At 62.5% G+C, this 20,899-nt stretch overlaps 1 protein-coding gene across 1 annotated transcript; it reads left to right on the plus strand.

Annotated features, from left to right (window-relative positions):
• Window positions 1-633: 633 nt before the first annotated feature.
• On the plus strand, window positions 634-10,676 carry CCND1 (cyclin D1). The gene is made up of 5 exons (XM_042959425.1): window positions 634-1,047; window positions 2,609-2,824; window positions 3,354-3,513; window positions 7,585-7,733; window positions 10,332-10,676. The coding sequence occupies exons 1-5, from the start codon at window positions 850-852 to the stop codon at window positions 10,494-10,496; spliced, it is 888 nt and encodes a 295-aa protein (XP_042815359.1). The 5' UTR covers window positions 634-849; the 3' UTR covers window positions 10,497-10,676.
• The last annotated feature ends 10,223 nt before the right edge of the window (window positions 10,677-20,899 follow it).

The following is a 20,899-nucleotide window of genomic DNA, read 5'->3' on the forward strand; positions in this document are numbered from 1 at the left end:
TAGGGTTTAGGGATACCCCTTCGGGCATTTGCAACGACCCCCCCTGGCGCGGGAATGAAGCCTCCACCAGGGTCGCGGACTCTGCTCCGCGTCCCTGAATGCTAAATGGTTCCTGAAATTTACACGTGTTAATGAAAATGAAAGAAGATGTAGACGCTGAGATTCCTTGGCCGCCTGTCCGCCCGTGGGTGCCCTCGTGGCGTTTTCGGAAATGCGCCCATTCTCCCGGCTCGTGTATAGGGTGTCGCCGGGCCCCAGAGTCCGCCCCCCCCCCCCCATGCGCTCTCCCCTGGCTGCGTGTGGCCCGCCCCCCCCCCCGTTGTCCCCCCTGCAAAGCCACCTCCACCCACTCCCCAAATCCCAGGGGACCCACACGGGGAGGGCAGACACCCTTGCACCCCTCTTCCCCGGCGGGGAGAAAGGCAGCCTCGGGCGATTTGCATTTCTATGAAAACCAGGCTTCGGGGGCAACTCCGCCGCGGGGCAGGCGCGGCGCCTCCGGGATGGCTTTTGGGCTCTGCCCCTCTCCGCTCCCCGGCGCTCGGAGCCCGCGCCCCCTCCCCCTGCGCCCGCCCCCCCTCCCCCCCGCCCGCTCCCATTCTCTGCCCGGCTTTGATCTCTGCTTAACAACAGTAACGTCACACGGACTACAGGGGAGTTTTGTTGGAAGTTGCAAAGTCCTGGAGCCTCCAGAGGGCTGTCGGCGCAGTAGCAGCGAGCAGCAGCGTCCGCGCGCTCCGGCGAGGGGCAGACGAGCTCGAGGGAGCGCGGGACAGCGGGAGCTAAAGCCGAGCGCGGACCGACCCGGGACCCACCGCCGTCCCCAGGCCGCCCAGCAGAGCCCCAGCCATGGCACACCAACTCTTATGCTGCGAGGTGGAGACCATCCGCCGGGCGTACCCCGATGCCAACCTCCTCAACGACCGGGTGCTGCGGGCCATGCTCAAGGCGGAGGAGACCTGCGCGCCCTCGGTGTCCTACTTCAAGTGTGTGCAGAAGGAGATCCTGCCGTCCATGCGGAAGATCGTGGCCACCTGGATGCTGGAGGTGCGGGGCTTCGGGCCGCCTTCTTAGGACCTTTCCTGCAACTTGTTGCCCAAACCCACATTTCTTTGCCGCTCGTCTCCCTCCCTTCTCTCCCACCTCAACTTTGAAGTTTGCCGGGGTGTTGCTAGGAACCGCATTTTCACAATATATAGATATTGTGGGTATTTTTTGAACGGGGAGGAGGTGGGGGTGGGGTCGATTGAGATTCCCTATCCTGGCGGGGGGGTGGGGGTGGAGCGGTCGGGGAGGGGTCCCCTTCGGGGAAAGCCAATGCCAGGGGCACCCCCGTTGGCTCGAGGGTGCGGGCCGGCGGCCTGGGCGCCCTTTGTGGCCCCTGCCTGCGCCCGAGCCCCCTCGCCTCCTCTCTGCCTGCACGGCCGCGAGCCGCCTGCTCCAGGGGGAGGGGGCATAGATTTGATTTTTAAATTAATATCCACGGACACGTATGCAAGGGCCGCTCGTGCCAGTATTATGCGCCATCTTTGTTCTTTTATTGCAAAGCAAAAGTGTTTATTAATAATTGGGGGCAGGGTGGGGGCGGGGAGCGGCCGGCGAGGCGCTGGGGCCGCCGCGAGGGGCCGCGCGGCCGCCGGGAACCGGAGGGAGGGGCGCGGGGACGGAGCGCGGGCAGCTTGGGGGGGACCCCGCTCGGGAAGAGGGGCCCCTTTGTTCAAGCTGCGAGTCCCGGGGCGCCCCGCACGGCCAGCCTGGGCCGGAGAGCACGCCGAGCTGCAAGGTCGCGTGGCCCCCAAGACGCTGGGGATTGACCCCGGTCTGCAGGGGTCTCGGCTTGGGGGGCCTGCCTGGAGCAAGCCGGCGGCCCGGGGCACATTTTCAGGTCTCCGGTGGGCGCCCAGGGGACCCGCAGATATTTTAAAATAATTTTTGAAAGTGCGGCGTGGTGCCCTTGCGAGAGGGAAACGGCGCCCGCGCCCAGGGGGAAGGGGGGGCCACCGAGTTTGAATTCCTGGGGCTCTCCCCGGAGTCTGCAACGAGCTCTAGACCCCCGGCCTGGGTAAAGGGCCGCCCGAGGGTCATTTTCAGGGGTTTTTTATGTACCCAGTTATTTTTTTAATATTTTTAAATATTTTTTGAAAAGATGACGTCTGGGGAAATGCGGCGCGGCGGCCTGGGACGCCACCTTTGTGTCTCGCAGGCGCTGTGAGCGCGGCGCCCGGCCCCGCGGCCCGCCCCGCGGCCCCGCACCCCATTTGGAGCGAGCCCCGGCCCGGCGGTCCCCGGAGCACCCACGCGGGCCGGGGTCCCCGGGGCCGGCCGCCCGCGCGCGGCGCACGCCGCCAGCCGTGCCCACACCCGCCCCCACCGTGCCAGCCTCGCTGGGACTTTCCCTTTCAGTTTCGGGGAGGGTGGGCACTGGGGACACGCCGGGGAGGGGGGCGCGGCAGCCGCCGCTTCTGCCGCCCCCTGCCCCGACCCGCCGCGCTCGGGACGACCCGTAGCCCCAGCGCGAGCCCGGTGGGAGTGGGGGGGGGGGGGACCGCGGGGTCTCCGCGGAGGGGGCCCGGCGGCGGCGGCGGTCACGGCCCCCGTGCCCCGGCAGGTCTGTGAGGAGCAGAAGTGCGAGGAAGAGGTCTTCCCGCTGGCCATGAACTACCTGGACCGCTTCCTGTCGCTGGAGCCCGTGAAAAAGAGCCGCCTGCAGCTGCTGGGGGCCACCTGCATGTTCGTGGCCTCCAAGATGAAGGAGACCATTCCGCTGACGGCCGAGAAGCTGTGCATCTACACTGACAACTCCATCCGGCCCGACGAGCTGCTGGTAACCTGGGACCCCCCACCGCCCACCGACGCCCCAGGACCCCCAGGACCCCGGGGGTGGGGGAGGTGCAGAGGGCAGGAGGCCCCGCGGGCCGCCGACACGCGCTATGCCCCATGGGCGGGCGGCCGCTCGGTGGGGCCCCCCTCGAGGAGCGGGCGGGACCCCCGCCGCCCCCCAGCTGCGGCGCCCCACCGCTCGCGGTCGCTCCGACTCCCACTCGTCTGCGCCCCTGGCGCGGCCGAAAAGTGGGCGGCGCGCGCCCTCTAGCGGCGACGACGCTGGCGGCCCGCGCTGGCTACCAGGTCTTGCGTCCCAGGTGGGGGTCATTTTTTGGCCCGACCTGGGAACATTGGGCTTTTTTTCCACGTCACTTTCTCTTTTGGGACCTCTTTGGGGATGGCCTGCTCTCCCCCACCTCCTGGGCCCCCAGCATCCCTTGTCCCTTCTCTCCTGGGCCGTGCCCCACGGAGGGGAGGGGCAGGGGCTGCCCCTGCACCTCTCTTTACCCTGGGTCACCCCACGTTCGCAGCAAATGGAGCTGCTCCTGGTGAACAAGCTCAAGTGGAACCTGGCCGCGATGACCCCGCACGATTTCATCGAGCACTTCCTCTCCAAAATGCCCGTGGCCGAGGAGAACAAACAGATCATCCGGAAGCACGCGCAGACCTTCGTCGCCCTCTGTGCCACAGGTAGGGCAGCTGGGTCCTGCTGGCCCCGGTCTCCCGGGGGGCCTCTCACAGGGGCTCCTTTTCCTTCCTTGGGCTGTGCGCTGGGGCTAGATGGGCTGGGGGGGGGGTGCCCTCCTGGGGTCGGGCAGCGGAGGCTGGCCACGGCCACCACGCAGCGCCTCGGGGATGGGTGTGGGTGGGTGGCCAGGCCGCGGCCACTCCATGCTGAGAGAGGTTGACCTCGGCTGCCCAGCCTGCCTCCCCGCTCCCGTCCTCCCGCCCCCCCCCAACACACACACACACACACACACACAAGTCCTTCCCCATGTCCTCAAGGGGCCCCCTTCTGGCCTCTCCCGGGCTGGGCCACCTGCCAGGGGCGCCTACAGGGGTGGGGAGTGCCGGCCCGCGGTGCCTGCACCACGTGCTCTGGGCGGCCAGCAGCAGCCCTCGTGCGGGGGCGGCCAGCAGCACAGCTTGGCCGCCAGAGGCCCCGCCAGGGGTGCCTCGGGCCGGCTGGGCTCAGCTGAGCCCTGGGAGGGGCTTCAGATCGGCCCGGGCTTGGGCCGCCATGGTTGGCAGCAGGGGGCCAGTCTTCTCCCCCGCTGGCAGGGCTCTGGATGGTCCCTGGAGGCCCCTGCCTGACACTGCCCTGGCCCGGGCCCTGGGACAGCCAGCCGTTCAGAAGTCAGGGCAGGCAGACGCGCGCAGACTCGCGCCCGGTGTTGCCTTGTCTCCCCCGGGCCCTGACCCTGACGCCGACCCCTTTCTTTCTCCCTCTGATCACGTGGACTGGGCCCAGCAGACCTGGAGAACCCTGCCTGGGGACCCACGTCCTCACCCCAGCCAGCTCCACACGGGGCCACCTCTGCCCCGGGTCAGGCCTCAGCTGCCACGTCGTGTGGGGCTCCCCCAGTCTGTGGGCCACGCGACATCAAAGTGGGGGAGGTTGGCCTCTTTCACTCCCTGCCCGGGAGCGGTAGAGCCCCTGTTCCGACATCTCCCGGCACCCTCCCGCTGTCCGGGTGCTCTGGTGGCTGGGATTTCCGGGTCAGGCGAGAGTCTGCCGGCTTCTCCACCCTGCTCGTCCTCCTGCACGAGGCACGAACCCCTCCTCTGAGCCCTTCCAAGCAAGGGGAGTGGGGGGGCACACCGTGGGCCCCGACGGATCTGCGGGGTGGTGGCTCCAGCCCTCTGGCAGGGGTAGGGAGCCTCCCGCGGGCCGTCCCCTCGGCCTCCGGGGGCCAGCCCCTCAAGCAGGCAGGGAGGCGTTCTCTGGCTGGGGCGCCTCAGAAGAGAGAGGCCTCCGGAGACTTCCAGGCAGCCTTTTAAGGAGCTGAAAGTGGTTCAGAGAAATGGCAAAGTTTCCTGGAGATCATGCGAGGAACGGTTCTTGTACACCCTCCCCCCCCAGGATGGCTGGGGCAGCCTGGAGTTTCCCCTCTCCCAGAACCCCGCGGAAGTGGGGTGTGGAGCCCTCGTGGGGCGCGGGCAGTGAGGCGAGCGAGCCTGGTGCGGAGGCCGTAAACGCGCTTTGGTGCTGGCTGTCCAGCTGCCGCGGGCCGCCGTGCGTAAGCACGCGGGGCCTCTGAGACCGTGCCCAGCCAGCACCACCACCCCCCGCCCCCAACCTGGGGCCTGCAGGGTGCATCCCAGGCCCCGGTGCCTGGGGTCCACCCGGAGGGAAGGTGCAGCGATGGCTGGCTGGCTGCGACAGCTTTTCACGTGCATTACCTCCAGGGCGGGCCCCCCCGCCCCCCGCCCCCCGCCCCCCACCGCGGGAGACAGGCGGCCGGGGGAGGAGAGGGTCACCTGCCCGTCCACGTCCCTCCTTGGAAAGATTCTCAGTCCAAATCCTCACCTGCACGGTTGCAACATAGCCGAGGCGCAGCCGGGCCCTTGGTCACGAGGGGACCGCTCTCTCTGGAGTAACGCAATGGCAGCTCAGAAACAGAAACAGACTGGCGTGAGGGGGAAGTGTAAGCAAAGGCCCCCAAAGATGTTTTTGTCCTCCACGGGGCAAAGGTGCCGCTGAACGGTGTCGTGAGGGGGGGGGGGACTCTGCTCTCCGTACTGTGTGTGCCTGCAAACTGGGCCTCCCGCGTATCTGCAGATGTGCACGTATCCCCCGCACCGCGGTGGGTTTTCTGTTAACGTATATGCCTGTGTGTGCACTAGAGCCTTCCGGGGAATCGCAGTGGGCTGGGTAAAGAAACTACAGGTGGTGTTGGAAGCGGAAAGAAAAATCGAGTCTAACGGGTGGGTCTGAGCAAGTGTCAGCAAACCCGCACAGCCCCAGCGGCTGCCCCAGGCTCTTTGCACTGGGCGCCGAGTCGAAGTGTTGGACGATATAGTCAGGTTGTTCCTTACCTACATACGTAAGCCCTGCGCCGTGCGCGCATGCACACACACACACACACACACACACACATTCCTTATCTACACACATAAGCCCCACACCGCAAACGCACACATACGCTTCAGTGGGGACGTGGGCTTCAGGAGCGAGCCCTCCCCCTGTTACACCATCCGTCTTGGACGGGAGTCTCGAGCTCCAACCAAATTGTTGCTGGGACTGCAGCAACTTTTTTTTAATGTTTATTTTTGAGAGCACGCGTGTGAGCAGGGGAGGGGGAGACAGAGGGGGGGGACAGGGGATCCCAAGCAGGCTCCGCGCTGACAGCAGAAAGCCCGATGCAGGGCTCGAACTTGGGAACTGGGAGATCACGACCTGAGCCGAAGTCGATGCTTAACCGACTGATCCACCCAGGGGCTCCTGCAGCCCTGATGTGCCTCAATGACAAGCTTTTCATTCATGGCTCTCCACTCACAGACTGGGTGGAAATGCTCCCATTTATTTAATATATTTTTCCTTTAAAAATTTTTTTTTAACATTTATTTGTTTTTGAGAGACAGAGAGAGACAGCACGAGCAGGGGAGGGGCAGAGAGAGAGGGAGACACAGAATCTGAAGCAGGCTCCAGGCTTCGAGCTGTTGGCACAGAGCCTGACGTGGGGCTCACAAGTTCACAAACTCACAAATTGCAAGATCATGACCTAGGCCAAAGTCGGACGCTTAACCGACTGAGCCATCCAGGCGCCCTGGAAATGCTCCCATTTAAAGAGGGAAAGAGGGGGGCGGGCCTTGTTAGGTATTTCTTTTTCAAGTTTCCACGGTGCCCGGCAGCGGGCTCTGTTCCCCCTCCAGGGTGGCTCCTTTCTTCCCCAGCCTGCTTTGCTGGCAACGGTACAGCCTGATGTCTCCTCCCAGGACGAAGCCTCAGCTAGGCTGCTGGGGACACGCACCCTGGCCCACGAGGTCCCCTCCTTTCACGCTCAGCTCACCCAGCCCGGTCCTGTGCCCCATGCGTGTAAGATGAGGCAAAGGGGCTGAGCCCCCTGATCGAGATTCGGAACTCGGTGGCCTCCCCCACCAAGAATTCCTGGCTCTGTGTCACAGAATGGCAGCCCACGGGGCACCACGTGGCTGCTTAAACATCCTTCCTGCTTTCCCACCTTTCCGTAACAAGTGTGGCAAGTGCTGGCCTCACCCTCGGAGCAAAGGCAGGGGTTCCGCCCTCGCTGAGCTGTGCCTGGGGCAGAGGGACGGCGTGCTGGCGGGTGGAGTAATGAGGTAACGCCACGTCCCAGGAGGGAGATACACAGAGGATAAGCATCCAAGGCCACCACTGCAGGACCACTGACTACTGCCCCCTGCACATGCCCAGAGGGCTGCCTTGGGGAAGGTGAGACAGGTGCGCCCCTCCGAGAGTACAGGCTGGGTCCCTGGAGGCCTGGCGGGTCCCTGTGGCCCCGCAGCATGCCTTCTCCCTTGTAGGTTTGTCACCTTTTAGAATGTGAATAAGCAACACGTTCCCAGGGCTCCAGTATAGCGACGCCCCTCCCCGCAGGCCTTGGCGGTTTGTTCTCTGCCGGTGTCCCAGCTCCAGCTGGGTGCACTCCAGGCCCGGCTTGTGCTCTCCCGGCCTCCGCACCCTGATGCGAGGCTGGTGGGACCACGGGGTCCCGTGGAGGCCCCCCTCCCCGCCGCCACCCGCTCACAGCCCCTCGCCTCTCTCCCTTTCTTCTGCAGACGTGAAGTTCATTTCCAACCCGCCTTCCATGGTGGCAGCGGGGAGCGTGCTGGCCGCGGTGCAAGGCCTGCCCCTGGGAAGCTCCAACAGCTTCCTGTCCTATCCGCGCCTCACCCGGTTCCTCTCCAAAGTGATCAAGTGCGACGCGGTAAGCCATCAGTTGCGCCGCTCCTACGCTGGCTTGGCTGGCCTGCTCAGCACCGGGTACTAGAAACTTCTAGCACCCGGGGGTCCAAAGCCAGTTCCTTGATGGGAAATGCCATGGCTCATGCCAAGGCCCCCAAACGTGATGGGGGAGGGCGGGGGGTGCCCTGTGCTCAGATGCAAGGGACCTGGTCATACAGAGCCCTGGCCCCAGGCTGACCGGGTGCCGGCCTCACCCCACCCTCCTGGGGCCCCTTTGGAAGGAGAAGCATCTCGCAATACTTGCTGGCAGGCCAGGAGGGTCCTCAGGTTTCCCAGGAGCAGGCAGGAGCCATAAACCCCTCCCGGTGAGCCGTCCAGGGAGCGGGGCCACAAGGCAGGCCCGTCAATGATCCGTGCCCTAATGGCATGTGGAGCTGTGGCTCCGTCCAGCTTTGTCTGTGCAACAATGCGGATGGCTCATAAATGGAGGCTTTAAAAGGGCTCCTGTGAGGTCTCCAGACGCAACAAAGGCCCGTGGAGACAACCTTGTGTTTTACGGCCCTTTTTGAGTGCCTGGTGCTATTACAGCCCGAGCCGGAGTCCGTGGTGTCCTTCCTGCTTACAAATGCCATTGTTTTATTCCCGATTCCGTTTTTGTCTTAAAAGAAAGAGTGAAAATAACAATTACAAGGGTTTGTGGCCTTTACCAGATTAGACCAGCGAGGATGACAGGTCAGCCCTCGGCCCTGCTGGGCGTGCCTTATGGGAGCCAGTGACCGCCCTGACCCCGGTCCGGGTCTGGCTCGGACGCCGGCTGCCTTCTGGTGGCCCACCCTCGAGTGCCTGGAGGCTCCGTCGTGGGCCCTAGCGGCTGCCACCTCCCCGCATGATTTGGGGAAGAAAAGCCGGGCTGCGGGGCAGAAGCTTGCCCGTCCGCTGCCCAGCACTGCCGGCTGCCTGGAGGAGGCGGCATGCCTGCTCATCTCCCTGTTGGGAGCAGGCGGCTCCCGGAGGCGGTGGGGGCTTGGGGGGGGGGGGCTCCCTCAGTCTCAGTGCTTCCTGGGCCCCCAGAGGGATGGGGTGTCCCGGAAAGATGACCCCTGCCTCTCCCCTTCAGAGAGAGACCCCACAGACGGTGCTGGGCACAGACAGTTGTAGGAAATCACTGCACGACCCCTTATTTGCATAGAGATCGTGTCAATTAGATCTGAAACAAGATCTCAGCTGACAGACGGGGGAGAAATCGGTTGAGGCTGCAATTCGCTAGTCTGGTCACCCGGCGACAAACGTCCGGAAAACACTGGGTGGCGGGCGGGGCCCCGCGTCTTCCTGGGGCATGAGCCGCGTCTGCCCTTGCTCCGAGCTGGCTCCCGGCTGCCAGAGGCGGCTCTTCTGGGCCGAGGCTGCTGGCTGCGAGGAGGAAACAAGTCCCTTGCTGCCTCCCTCTGCCCTGGGTCCAACACCAGGCCTTTCGAGCCTCAGTTTCCTCATCCGTAAAACTGGCTTTTTGCACCTGCACCGCTTTCCTCACCAGCCACGACAAATACTGAACCGGTGGTGTAGGAGAGCCCTCCGCGCGGAAGCGTATGGCTCCGTAAATGTGGCAGGTCCCCCAGGGTTCGCTCGGAAGCTTTGCTGGCCTGGATCCCCTTCTCTGGGGCGCTGGACACCCGTTTCGCAGCACCCTCCCCAGGTGGGCCCGCGGTGCACCTGTTCCTCTGGGGAAAGGCTCTGATCTGTCTTCCGGGCTGGGCCAGAGACTACCTGCTTCCAGAACAGAAGCCCCAGTGTGGCATCCCAGGGTCCCAGGGTCCCAGGGTCCCAGGGTTGGGACAAAGCCTGACACCTGCACTTTTGAGCTGCGGGCAGACCGGCCACCACGAGATCACGAGAAGCCCCGGACTCCCCAAGATCCCTTCTTGGGCATCGAGAACTCGGGGTGATTGCTGGCAGAGGAGGGCCGCGGGATTGCGGGGGTGCACGCTGGGCCAGGCCAGCGTGTCTCCCAGGGTGCAGGCCAAGCGGGTGAGGACAGAGGGGGATAGAGGGTCCGAGTCCCCCCGGGGCCACCCAACGCTCATTCTCAGTCATGCACGGCCTAACGCTTCTGACAGCCATTCATCTCGGAAGGCTGGGTTCACCGCAGGGGCTGACACGGCAGAGGTTAAGTCCCAAAAGCAGGGCTCAGAGGGCCTCTCTGTCCTGGGTCAAATAGTGCTGAGTTCGGGCTGGTGGGAACAGGGAGCCAGGATGAGAGCCTGGCAGAGTGATTCCAGCGGGGGGCCAGGGTCCTGGGGTGGAGAGGGGGGCGCTCGGGACAGGCCAGGGAGGCACCAGGTGGGCACGGGAGACAGCCGGCAGCCCTGTGGCCTCCGGGGCCTTCGGACCCGAGTGGGGACTCCGTAGCCCGGGAAGCACGGGGGCTCCTCAGGCCGGGGCAGCCGGGGGCCAAGCAGAGCCCATGCCGGTGGGTCCTGGGGTTCCACCCGACTGCGGGGAGGCAGTGACTTAGATTAGCCTCACTTTCACAAGGTGGTCCAGGTCTTGGCGTTTGCAGGAGGGCCTTGGCCACAGGCCCCCTTCTGAGCACCCCCTGTCTCCCTGTCTCCCGTCTGGCCAGGACTGCCTCCGGGCGTGCCAGGAGCAGATCGAGGCCCTGCTGGAGTCCAGCCTGCGCCAGGCCCAGCAGCAGAGCCTAGACCCCAAGGCGGCGGAGGAGGAGGAGGAGGAGGAGGAGGCCGACCTGGCCTGCACACCCACCGACGTTCGAGACGTGAACATTTGAGGGCGCGCGTGCGTGGCGCGGGAGGGGCCGGCCCCGGGTGCTCCCTGGACAGGACCGCTCCTCGCCAGGACCGGTCACGACCAGAAGGGAAAGCTTCCTTCTCCTTTACTGTCGGTTTTTTTCCTTTGCTCTTTCTCCCTTCCGTCTCTGACATAAGCAAAAGAAAAAAAAAGTATCCGAGAAGCTGTCTTTAAAAAAAAAAAAAAGAAAAAAAAAGAAAAGAAAAAAAAAAGGAGAGAAAAAAAAATAGTATTTGCATAACCCTGAGCTGGGGGGAGGGGGTGGGGGGAGGCTGTGCTACAAAAATAGAGAATCTTATACCCCATAATCAACTAGGTCGTATGCGAACGTGTTTGTGTCTCTGTGTCGTAAGGATAGGCATTAACACAAGGAACAAGTCTGCAGGGGAGGATTAGATTTGATTCTTTCTGTGTTTAAAACAAAACGACGGCAAAAAAAAAAAAAAAAAAAAAAAGAAAGAAAAGCATGAAAACACGGTAAAAACGAGAGAAAAGCCAAGAAACCATTTCTGAAGCGGAAGAGGGTCGTAGGTAGCAAACGTGTTCGTGTGCTGTTCTGAAGGAGCACAGCTTTAAGGCGGTTCTAGGCGTCCCACAACTCGCTTGCTTGGGCATGTAGTCACTTTATGAGTAAGTCATTTGTGCGCGTTCATTTTATCCCGTAGGTAGGCGCGTAACCTCCTCACCTGTCAGTGGCTGGCGTAACCTCGGTTAGCGTAGCGTAGAGCTCAGCACGGCCGCGTGCTGACCCTCCCTCCGCCTGTGGCCCGACCCGGGGCGGGTGGCCGGGCACCGGCGGCCGCAGAAATCCAGCTCCGACTCCTGGCCTGCGCTACCGTAAAAGAGAACCCGCAACCGCGACGTAATATATTCTATTTTTATAATCTTCATATTTTTGTAGTGGCCTGTTTAGGAGATGCCGGTTTCTCACCCCACAGACCCACAGCCTGCTCACATCCAGGTGAAATCCACGGCTCCTTTCCGCCCCCCCCCCCCTTCTCAATATTCTAGAACCATTTTCCCTCTTCAATATTCTAGAACCATTTCTCCTCTTTAATGTTCTAGAACTCTTTTTCCTGTTTAACGTTAAGCTCTAGAACCATTTTTCCTCTCCGGTGCTCTAGAACCATTTTTTCCTTCTCGATATTCTAGAACCATTCCATTTCAAAGCACTTTCAACGAATCTCTCTGTTTATGTTGTGTGTGGAGGTGGGGGGGGCAGTTTCTTAATGGAATGGTTTGGGAATATTCACGTACTTGGGTGCAGACGGGATTGCGAGGCAAGCGCATGTCACTGTGGAGTTAGCGAGAGGGGGTGTTCTCGAAGGCGAGCTTCCAGTCAAGAAGTGCATTCTTACATTGCCAGGATGATGCGTTTCTTTCTCTGTAGGGTAGCGTAAGTTTAGGAATCCTTTGGTGCCAACTGGTGTTTGAGAGTAGGGGCCTTTAAAGGTTTACCTCGAGAAGGTGTAGTTTAAGGGTTAGGAAGGTTTTGAAACACTAAAATATATAATTTATAGTTAAGGCTAAAAAGAATATTTATTGCAGAGGATGTTCGTAAGGCCAGTATGATTTATAAAGTAATGTAATCTCCCCTTGATTTAAACACACACACACACACACACACACACACACACACACAACTTTCTGCCTTTGGTGTTAAGGGTTTCACACAGTGTATAACCGTTAGGTCCTTTTTTATAGGAGAGAGAACAAAAGTCCTGAGAAAAAGAAAAACACAGCATGGATTGTGCCGTTGGGTTCCCAGGGCGGGAACCCGATCCGAGAGGCATCAGTTAGGCGGAAAATTAGGGTACTCGAAACCAGTTCAGCCCCCCCCCCCCACATCCTTGTCCCCTTGTCCCCTCCTTTTAAGAAAGGTTAGCAACCCGTAGACAATTTGCACATCTTGGCTGTGTACCTTTTTTGTAACGACTGCGTAGGGAGTGTCGGGAGGTAGCGAGAGCCCAGGGCTGGTGCTTGGCGAGGGCGCGAGGTGCGTGTGCGCGGAGGGCTGAGGGCGGGACCACGCGACGGGCAGGCTGCCACTCCGCTTCCTGATTCGCTGCTACCGATGACTTCCCAGCACCCGGTTTGGAAACAGATTCACGTTGCTTTTCTGTGTCTCTTTCACATTGTTTTGCTGCTATTGGAGGATCAGTTTGTTTTGTTTTGTTTTACGATGTCATATACTGCCATGTTCTAGTTTTAATTTTCTCATAGAAAAATGTATTAAGGATGCCTTTTTTTTTTTTTGTAGATTTTTTTTTTTTTTTTTATGTGATCAATTTTGACTTAATGTGATTACTGCTCTATTCCAAAAAGGTTCCTGTTTCACGATACCTCATGCTTCTCTTAGCCATGTGTAGACCAGGCGGTCAGGCCCCGTCTGGCCCGCGGCCTCCTGCTTCGGCGAACAGACACGCGGACGGGGTCCCCAAACGGGCCCGGCGGGATGGGCTCCGGGCCGCGTTCGTGCGCGCAGCCCGGCATCCCCGAGGCCCGGGTCACGTCCGCCTCCTCCTCCCTGCGCCTGTGATGCTGGGCTGCCCTCCTGACCTGGGACGTACCACCACTGTGGTTCTTACAGCCGCGTCGTTCTTTGCGTGTAGCTATGAAAGTTGCATTATTATAATTATTGTGACGAGTGTGTCCTAACGTGCCGCGTGGTGCTGCGCTGCGGGGCTCCGTCATTCTGGACGCTCAGAGCGGCTTCGGGACCGGGTTACAGCTCCGGCCGTGTGGCATCTGTCATTCTGTACCCGCGTTTTCTGTGTGTTGCTCTCTTCAGTACAGCGTGATGCTAATGTCAAAGGACTCCAAGCCTCAGTGAGGCCAGCTAACAGTGCCGTGTTCCCGTGTCGCCTGGCACGCTGCTCGACTCCAAGGATTTGCACCATCTGCGGCCCCTGCCCCAGCGGGGTCAGCCTGTGTGCTCCCAGGCCACTGGCAGGCCCCGAACCCGCCCCGCCCCGCCCCGCCCCGCCCCTGCAGGAGCACTGCCTCCGCTTGCCTCAACCCTTCTGGCTGCGGCATCTCTGTGTCTGAACCAAACGGGGCCCTTGAGGGACGGTCGGTCCTGGTGGGGGGGTGTGAACGTCGTGTGTGCTCGAAGGCCGTGGCCGGTCCGGGGAGCACGGCGGGGTCTGTCCTGTGACCAGCAAGTCTGTGAGGGTCTCTTGGCGGGTGGGCAGCTGTGGTCTGTGTGTATCTCGGTTGCACCCTGCGGCGTTTCCCGGCACAGACGTGTAACCGGCACGTTGCCAGCAGAAAACAAAAGACAAACGTGAAAAGTCTAGAAATAAAATTGGTAAAACCCCGCTGCCGTGTCTGTCTGTTTCCTGGGGTGGGTAGGGAGCCAGGGCCGGGGTGGGGGGGGCCCGGTGCCGACGAACAGGTGCCCAAGCGGCCGGTTCCCGGACTGGGCGCGGGGGTTCGCACCTCGGAGCCGTCCACATCTGGGGCCAGGTCCTCCTGTCGTGGGGGTGGGGGCCGCCCTGTGCACTGTGCGGTATTTAGCCGTGTCCCTGGCCTCTTCCCAACAGATGGCGGGACAGTCCCCAGGTGTCACGGCCAGAACCCAACATTGCCAGAGGTCCCCCGGTGACCCAGAGGGGAGTAAGTGATGCTCTCGGCTGGGAGGAAGGAAGTCCAGACGGGGGCATGCGGTGGGAGGGGCCGCTGGGACCCCAGGGTGGAGCCCTGGAGAGCGGCTGGTCAGTGTCTTTGCAGGCGGCTCGGGGCTGGTTCCCGGCCCACGCTCCGCCAGCCCCCTCCCAGGCTATCTGCAGATAGGAAAATAAACAAGCCGGCATTCACTAACCCTCCTCTGGCGCAAACTGGTGTTTGCTTTTGGTGAATCACGGTCCTGAGGCGCCCCCAGCTCAGGGAGAAGAGCACAGCGCGCGTGTTTGGGCCGCAGGCCGGTGGCCTTTCACACGGACCTAGTGACCTGGGAGGCCCAGCGGACACCTGTGACGTCCGCCTCGGCTTCGGATGCACGTGGCCGGCCTCGTTTCCAGCCCAGGTGGAGGCGGGGAGCGGACTGGGGAGGCGTCAGCGGGCCTTGGGCCCCGCCATGGGGCCCGGGTCTCTTCTCGGAGTCTGGGGTCCCCAACGTGTCACCCACCCCGGGGCTGTCGGGCTCGTGACTGCTCAGGAGGGAAGCTGGTTCACTTGCCAAGGATAGCGCTCCTTATCAGATCAGTTCGCCGTGGCCTTTATGAGGCTCCTGCTGTATACCAGCCCCGCCCCTGAGGGTGCCCCTCACCCCAGCGGGGAGCCTCCAGATCGGCTAGTTGGTGCTCCAGGCACTGGGGCGGCCGGGAGCAGGCGGGGGGTGGCGGGACCAGGGTGACTGCGCTCCCCACGGCGGCCCCAGGCCTGACGGCGGACACACGGCCCATGCCACACGCACTCCGGGAGGGGGTCAGAGCCGGGGCGGCGTCCTGCAAGTGTCCGGATGTGCCCCATCATAGGCGCCCAGCCCGGGGGACCAGCCAGGTGTGTCCTGAGGAGCGGTTTCGGGGGGCAGGGGTAACAACCTCACGGCATCAGGTTCCAGCGGAAATCCAGCAAGTGGGGGAGGGGAGCCCAAGCCCCTGTGCAGGGCAGGGGCGGCAGGTGGAGGGGTCTGCCACCCTGTATTCCGGGTAGAAGCCGGCCTTCGAGGGGCCTCTGAGACGAAGGCTCCGCGCTGCCCCCTCTCCCCAGCCGGAAAGACCCTCCTCGCTGGGCCCACTGCCTCCTGACCACCTGGACCCAGACCTTTGGAGGCTTCTAGCTCCTTCCAGCTTGGTCCAAGGGCCCGAGACCCGAGCCACCTCTCCTCCTTCACCCCTGTCTACCCTCTTTCCCCCTCTCCCCACCTGACCCACCTCACTCCCGCTCACCCCTCCCACCTCACACCGCCTCTCCCCTCACCCCACCTCTCCCTCCTCACCTCACCTCTCCCGGGCTCACGCCCCACTCCCCCCCCCAAGTCTCCCCCCCGACCTACGTTCCCCCAGCCTCAGAAGCTCCAACCCGAGTCTCCACCCCCGGGGACTACAGACACACCAGACTATCTCCTGCCTCCAGCTCTGCGCCTGAAGTGCCCTCCCCTCTGCTCCCCTTCAAGGCCCCCCTGCAGGCACTGCCACCCCCGCCCCCGGCAGGTGGCTCTGGAAGGTCCAGGAGTCACGACACCTGAGTGTTCCCCACTCCGGGCTAGGAGTCCTTGAGGACGGACACCTCGCTGTCCCTTCTCTGCCGCCCTACTCCCAGCCTGGCAGACGGGGGTGCTCAGAAGCGGAAGTGGGAACAGGACAGAAGGGGCAACAGGCCGGGCCCGCGGGCCGACCCCAGCTTGTGTCGTGCGCTGCAGAGGGACGGCTCTGGCCGAACCCGGGCGCCATGGGCAAACCCCCGTGTCAGGAGGAGTGGCCCCAGGGGCCCCGGGGGGCAAGCAGCCGGCTGTGTCTGCAGAGGTGGGCGCTGCCGGGCCCCCGGGAACTACGGCCACACCTCAGGCTCCCGGGACCCACCCGAGCCCGTGGTGCCGGGGGCCTCCTGGAAGCCTCGCTGCCCCCGCGCCTTGGCTCTGTGTCTGGCGGGGGGACGACGGTCACACCGCAGGCCGCTCGCGGTGTGGGCTCCCACACGTGTCGGGGTAGCTGGCCGCGTGAAGCACACGCCCCGCGGGCTGGACAGGCCTCTGCGGCACACAGGGCTCTGTCATCCCAGGAATGCCTTTGATCAGGAGTTTATGCAGAGGGGGACTCGGACCCAGGGCCTCTAATCCGTTCCCACAGTCCCCTGGCCCACCGGCCCCCCGGCCCCGAGCCACACTGCGGCCCGGCAGACAATAGCTGGCGGACGGTGGGCGGGCAGCTCCGGGCCGAGGGCCTTGAGGCCCACATCCGGGGGCATTGTCACCACCACTCCCAGGGGCCCACAAGGAGGTTGGGGGGGGGAGAAATATGAAGCCCTCCTAAAGGGGCTTCGGTGGGCCTCGAGCCTCTCAAAGAAGGCCGCGTCCGTTAATCCTTTTAATTTTCCGCTGCAGGCAGCGCAGACGGGCCAACGTCTCAGTCTTCTTAAGAGCCAGCGGGCCAACCTGGGGGATCACTGCGCGCCTCAGACCCCGGCCCTCCGAGGGCTTCCTTCTCCGTCCGGCACGGGAGGGTAACAGCTCAGACGCCCCAAGCGCGAGCTGCAGACCAGGCACTGGGCCCGCCTTACAGCCTCCCCAGCTCTTGAAACCACTGGTGAGCGGGCCCTGCGTTCCCACAGCTACAAGCTTCTCCATCTTGGGGGCCAAGCGTGGGCAGAGTCCACACAAAGGGCCAGAGCCGGTGGCTGCGGCTCCGCCGGCCACGTGTCCTCCGTCCCTCTCGACTACGCCCCTGGGCAGAAGCGGGCGCGGACGACGGTAAATGAATGAGCACGGCCGCGTGCCAGCCGGGCCTCGTGGGCCCCGACGGGCAGTGGGCCGCACAGGGGCCGAGGGTGGCGATTTTCAGCCTCCTGTTGTAGATGAGGAGACCAGGGCCCGGAGAGGGGAAGCGACGGGGCCTGGATCACACAGCCAGGAACCGACCAAGTCAGGCCCAGGGGCCAGATCGTGTGTCCGAAGCCCGCGCTCCTGTCCGCTGGCTCGGCCACCTTGCAGAGAAGGGCACAGTCTTCAAAAGCGGGCCTGAAGAAAACGCACGAAGCTTCGCGTGACGGCCAGCACGTGCGCTTGAAGCTCAGCTCCGCCAGGAGGCCCAGCGGCCGAGGCCACGTCCACCCCCGTGCCAGGCTTCTGTCCGTGGTCCCCAGAGTCAGGGCGGTGTCCTGGCCGGCGAGCCAGGCTGCCCTCCTCCGGGCAGCGGACGTGCGAGGTGACCCACGGCGGTTTAGAGAGCACGCTCACACACGCGCGGGCCTGCGTCCGTGAGCACGCGTGTCTGGGCGTAAAAGGCCTGGGGGCTGGATCTCAGCTCTGCAACCTTTCCCTCTCTGAGCTTCAACTTTCTCACCTGGAAAATGGGAATAAGTGTGTCCAGGAGAACGGATGCCGGACGGAGGGCAGGGTGGGGTCTGCACCCTGCTCGGCATCTGAGGCCTGGCCCAGCCCGGACCTGGAGCTCAGTAACCTCAGCCCGGTGCTTTCGGGAGGTGAGGGCTAGATGGCCCGAGGGTGTGAGGTACTTAGCACGGCGCCCGACACAGTCATGCTCAGTAGAGGCCATCATCAGCCCGTGCGTCACCCGGGTGTGGAAAGACAGACCCCCAAACCCAACGGTGGCTCTCTGGGTGGCAGCAGCAAGGCCACACTTGCTTCGTCTTTGGGCTCATAAAGGGGACAGTTGCCGTTCTTCGCACCAGCCCCAATCCCCCCACCCGGTGCCGGTCCTTCTGCTCTGTGGTGTGGGTGAGAGTGACCCCATCCCCAGCTCCAGGACAGGCCCAGATGGGCTCAAACCCAACAGCACATCTGCCCGCCCCCGCCCAGGGGTGGTGGTGTTGAAGGGTGGCAGGCTCGAGGGTAAATGCGGAGTCTAACAGAGCCAATGACACAGGGAGAGAGGTTTCCTGGGGCTTCTGAAAAAGGGAGCCCTCCCCTGTCCTCCACGGGACCCTGGGCACCGGGGCGGCTCTCCCACCACCCTGTGGGAGCTGCTGTGGGCCTTGGGGTGGCATCTAAGCTTGAAGCAGGTCTTATGGGAAACCAGAAAGAAGGTACCAGCTCTCCGGACAAGCTGCTGGATCGAGCCTTTCCTGAAGCCAGTGAGAGCCCTTTTGTTCCAGGAGACCATCGCTGTCCTTTACTGTTTAAGTCAGTCTGATATGGCCATCCTGTCATTTGGTTTTCAAGGATTCTTACCCCCAGCAGTGTCCATACGTTTTCTGCCTTTCCTGGATTTAATGTGTTGCCGATATAAATGCTGGGGCTGAGCTGTGGAGGCTGGAGGTCTGAAACCAAGGTGTGGGACGGCCCATGCTCTCTCCCTGCCTCCAGTGGCTGCTGGCACTCCTGGTCTTCTCCATCTTAGGGCTGCGACCTCGGCCCCGCCTGCGTGTCTGCCTCACACGGCATCTCCTCCCCGTGCGTCCCCCCTCCTCATTGAGGCCGGTCACTTGGGTGGGACCCATCCCCCCTCGTGCCTTAATCGCACCTGCCGACACCCTACTTCCAAATCAGGCTGCATCCACAGGTACCCGGGGCGAGCACTGCAGCACAGCTCTTTGTGGGGGACACAATTCAACCCACGACAGACGAGTCAGAGCTCGCAAACCGGGGGGCAGGTTCAGCGAGCACCCCGCCATTCCGGGGGCACTCCCCCACTGCTACGGCACATGCTCGCTGAATCCTGGTGGGAAAGACGGAGCCGACCTGTCACTGAGCCTTGGGTTCAGCGAGCGCTCCCGGGTGCCTGCGCTCCCTGGCCCATCACTCTTGAGCAGCGCAAACAAGGTCACGTTCGGGAATCACCCACGACGGAACCTCTGGACCCGCCACCCAAGGCCCCGCTGATCTGCTACAGCGCCCGAAGAGACGCGGCCAAAGTGTGGTCTCCACAGGGGTCCCCAAGGGACAAACGGCAAGCACCTTGATGCTGGTGGGGGTAGGGGGAGGTGGGGGGGGGGGAGGCTTTAATCAGGCACGAAGAAGAGAGTTAGAAGCCCCCGAAGTTAGGAGTGAACTTCCTATTCGGACAATGAATCTGCAAAGCCCCAGCGGGGCCACTTAGTCAACTCAGACAAGCCACTGACCCTTTCGTGGCAGGGCCCTCAACTGTGGGACTCGTACCCTGTAAGGAAATGAACATCGCGCCCACTCTTCTCTGGTCAACAGTACTTGCTTGGTGACTTGAGTTTCCTGAGTCAGAGACCAGCTGCCCACTTCATTCATCCAGGACTGGGACTGATCTAGGAAGGAGGATGAGCTCCAGGCTAACTCATTTTTGGTTACCTCCATATTCCACTGCTGTTCACAAGCACAGCGGGAGATTCTCCGTGGCGCTGAGGTCCGATGAAAATTCACAAAAGCAGTGGGATGAAGGGCACCTCCTCCAGGAAGCCTTCCCTGCCCACCTTCCCGTTCCCTTATACTGAACACCCCACCCCACCGACAGGCTCCCTGAGCGTCTCTGAATTCTTTCCTCACCCCTGGGGAGAGAAAAAGTGAGATGAATACGACGTAAGTAAGAAGTGAAAAGTGGCACTCTTTTAGGCAGCAGGCATTGCCCTAGGTCCCGATCACTCACATTCCAGAATTCGATGAAGCAGCTCCAGGTGAAACGCCTTCTTCTCTCCCAAGTCCTAAGTCAGCAGTCTTTCCCAGCAGCCATGCGGGTGGCTGCTATGGGCTGAATGGTGTCCCCAGAATTTCCGACGTTGATGCCCTGACAGAGGGTCTGTATCTGGAGATGGGTCTTCACAGAGGTGATTATGGTAACATGCTCACCTTAAGGCAAGGGTGGGCCCTGATCCCGTGTGACCGGGGTCCTTGTAAGAAGAGGGGATCAGGACACAGACACGCACAGAGGGACGGCCCTGTGAGGACACGGAGAGGACGGCCGTCCACACACAAGGGGAGAGGCCTTGGGAGGCCTGGTCCTGCCCACGCCTGGACCTCGGGCTCCAGCATCCAGGATGGGGGGGGGGGGGGGGGGGGGGAGGGGGGCGGGGACAGGACATGTCTATTGGCTGAGCCTCAGTCCACGGTGTCTGTTATGGTGGCCCCAGTGGGCTAATGGTGGCACAAAACATGATGGGGGTTTCCAACAGGAAAGAGGGAGCAGGCCAAAGCCTTGGGGGAACAATGAACCCACCAGAAAGAAACAAAACCCAAGCCGGACAGCTCCCAAACTCAAGGCCAACACGGACAAAGGTTAACATCCGAGAGAACTAGGTGCCCAGGACAGGATCGGATGGGACGGGGGAACACAAGCAGGAAACCTTGCCTGTGAACGGAAACCCAACCCCAACAGCCTTGAACTCGGGGACATTCGTCAGCTCATGTAACGTCAAGTCCAGAAGCAATGCGGCTCAGGGGCTGGCCGTCAGCTGCTCGGTGCCACCAGGGCCGGGTCCTCGCCGGCTCCTGCCACACCATGCCCAAGTGTGGTTTCGTCCGTAGCCAGGTGCAAGTCTCCTGCCGCGATTCCAGGGGTGGGTCACGTCCACGGGACAAGAGTTCCATGGGACAGCTTCCGAAACAGATATGTTCTCTCTGGAGCGCTATAACCTTTCCCAGGAAGCCCCAGAAGACTTCCACTCGCGTCTCATCAGCCGAGGGGAGCCATGCTCACGCCTGAACCAGTCAGTGCAGATGACATCCCCTGGCACGGAGCGCAAGCGTCAAGGTGGCCTGGGTCTGTGCCATAATCAAGGAGCGTCCGAGGCGGCCAA

Source organism: Panthera tigris, chromosome D1, assembly GCF_018350195.1.
Source record: "Panthera tigris isolate Pti1 chromosome D1, P.tigris_Pti1_mat1.1, whole genome shotgun sequence".
NCBI classification, from domain to species: domain Eukaryota; kingdom Metazoa; phylum Chordata; class Mammalia; order Carnivora; family Felidae; genus Panthera; species Panthera tigris.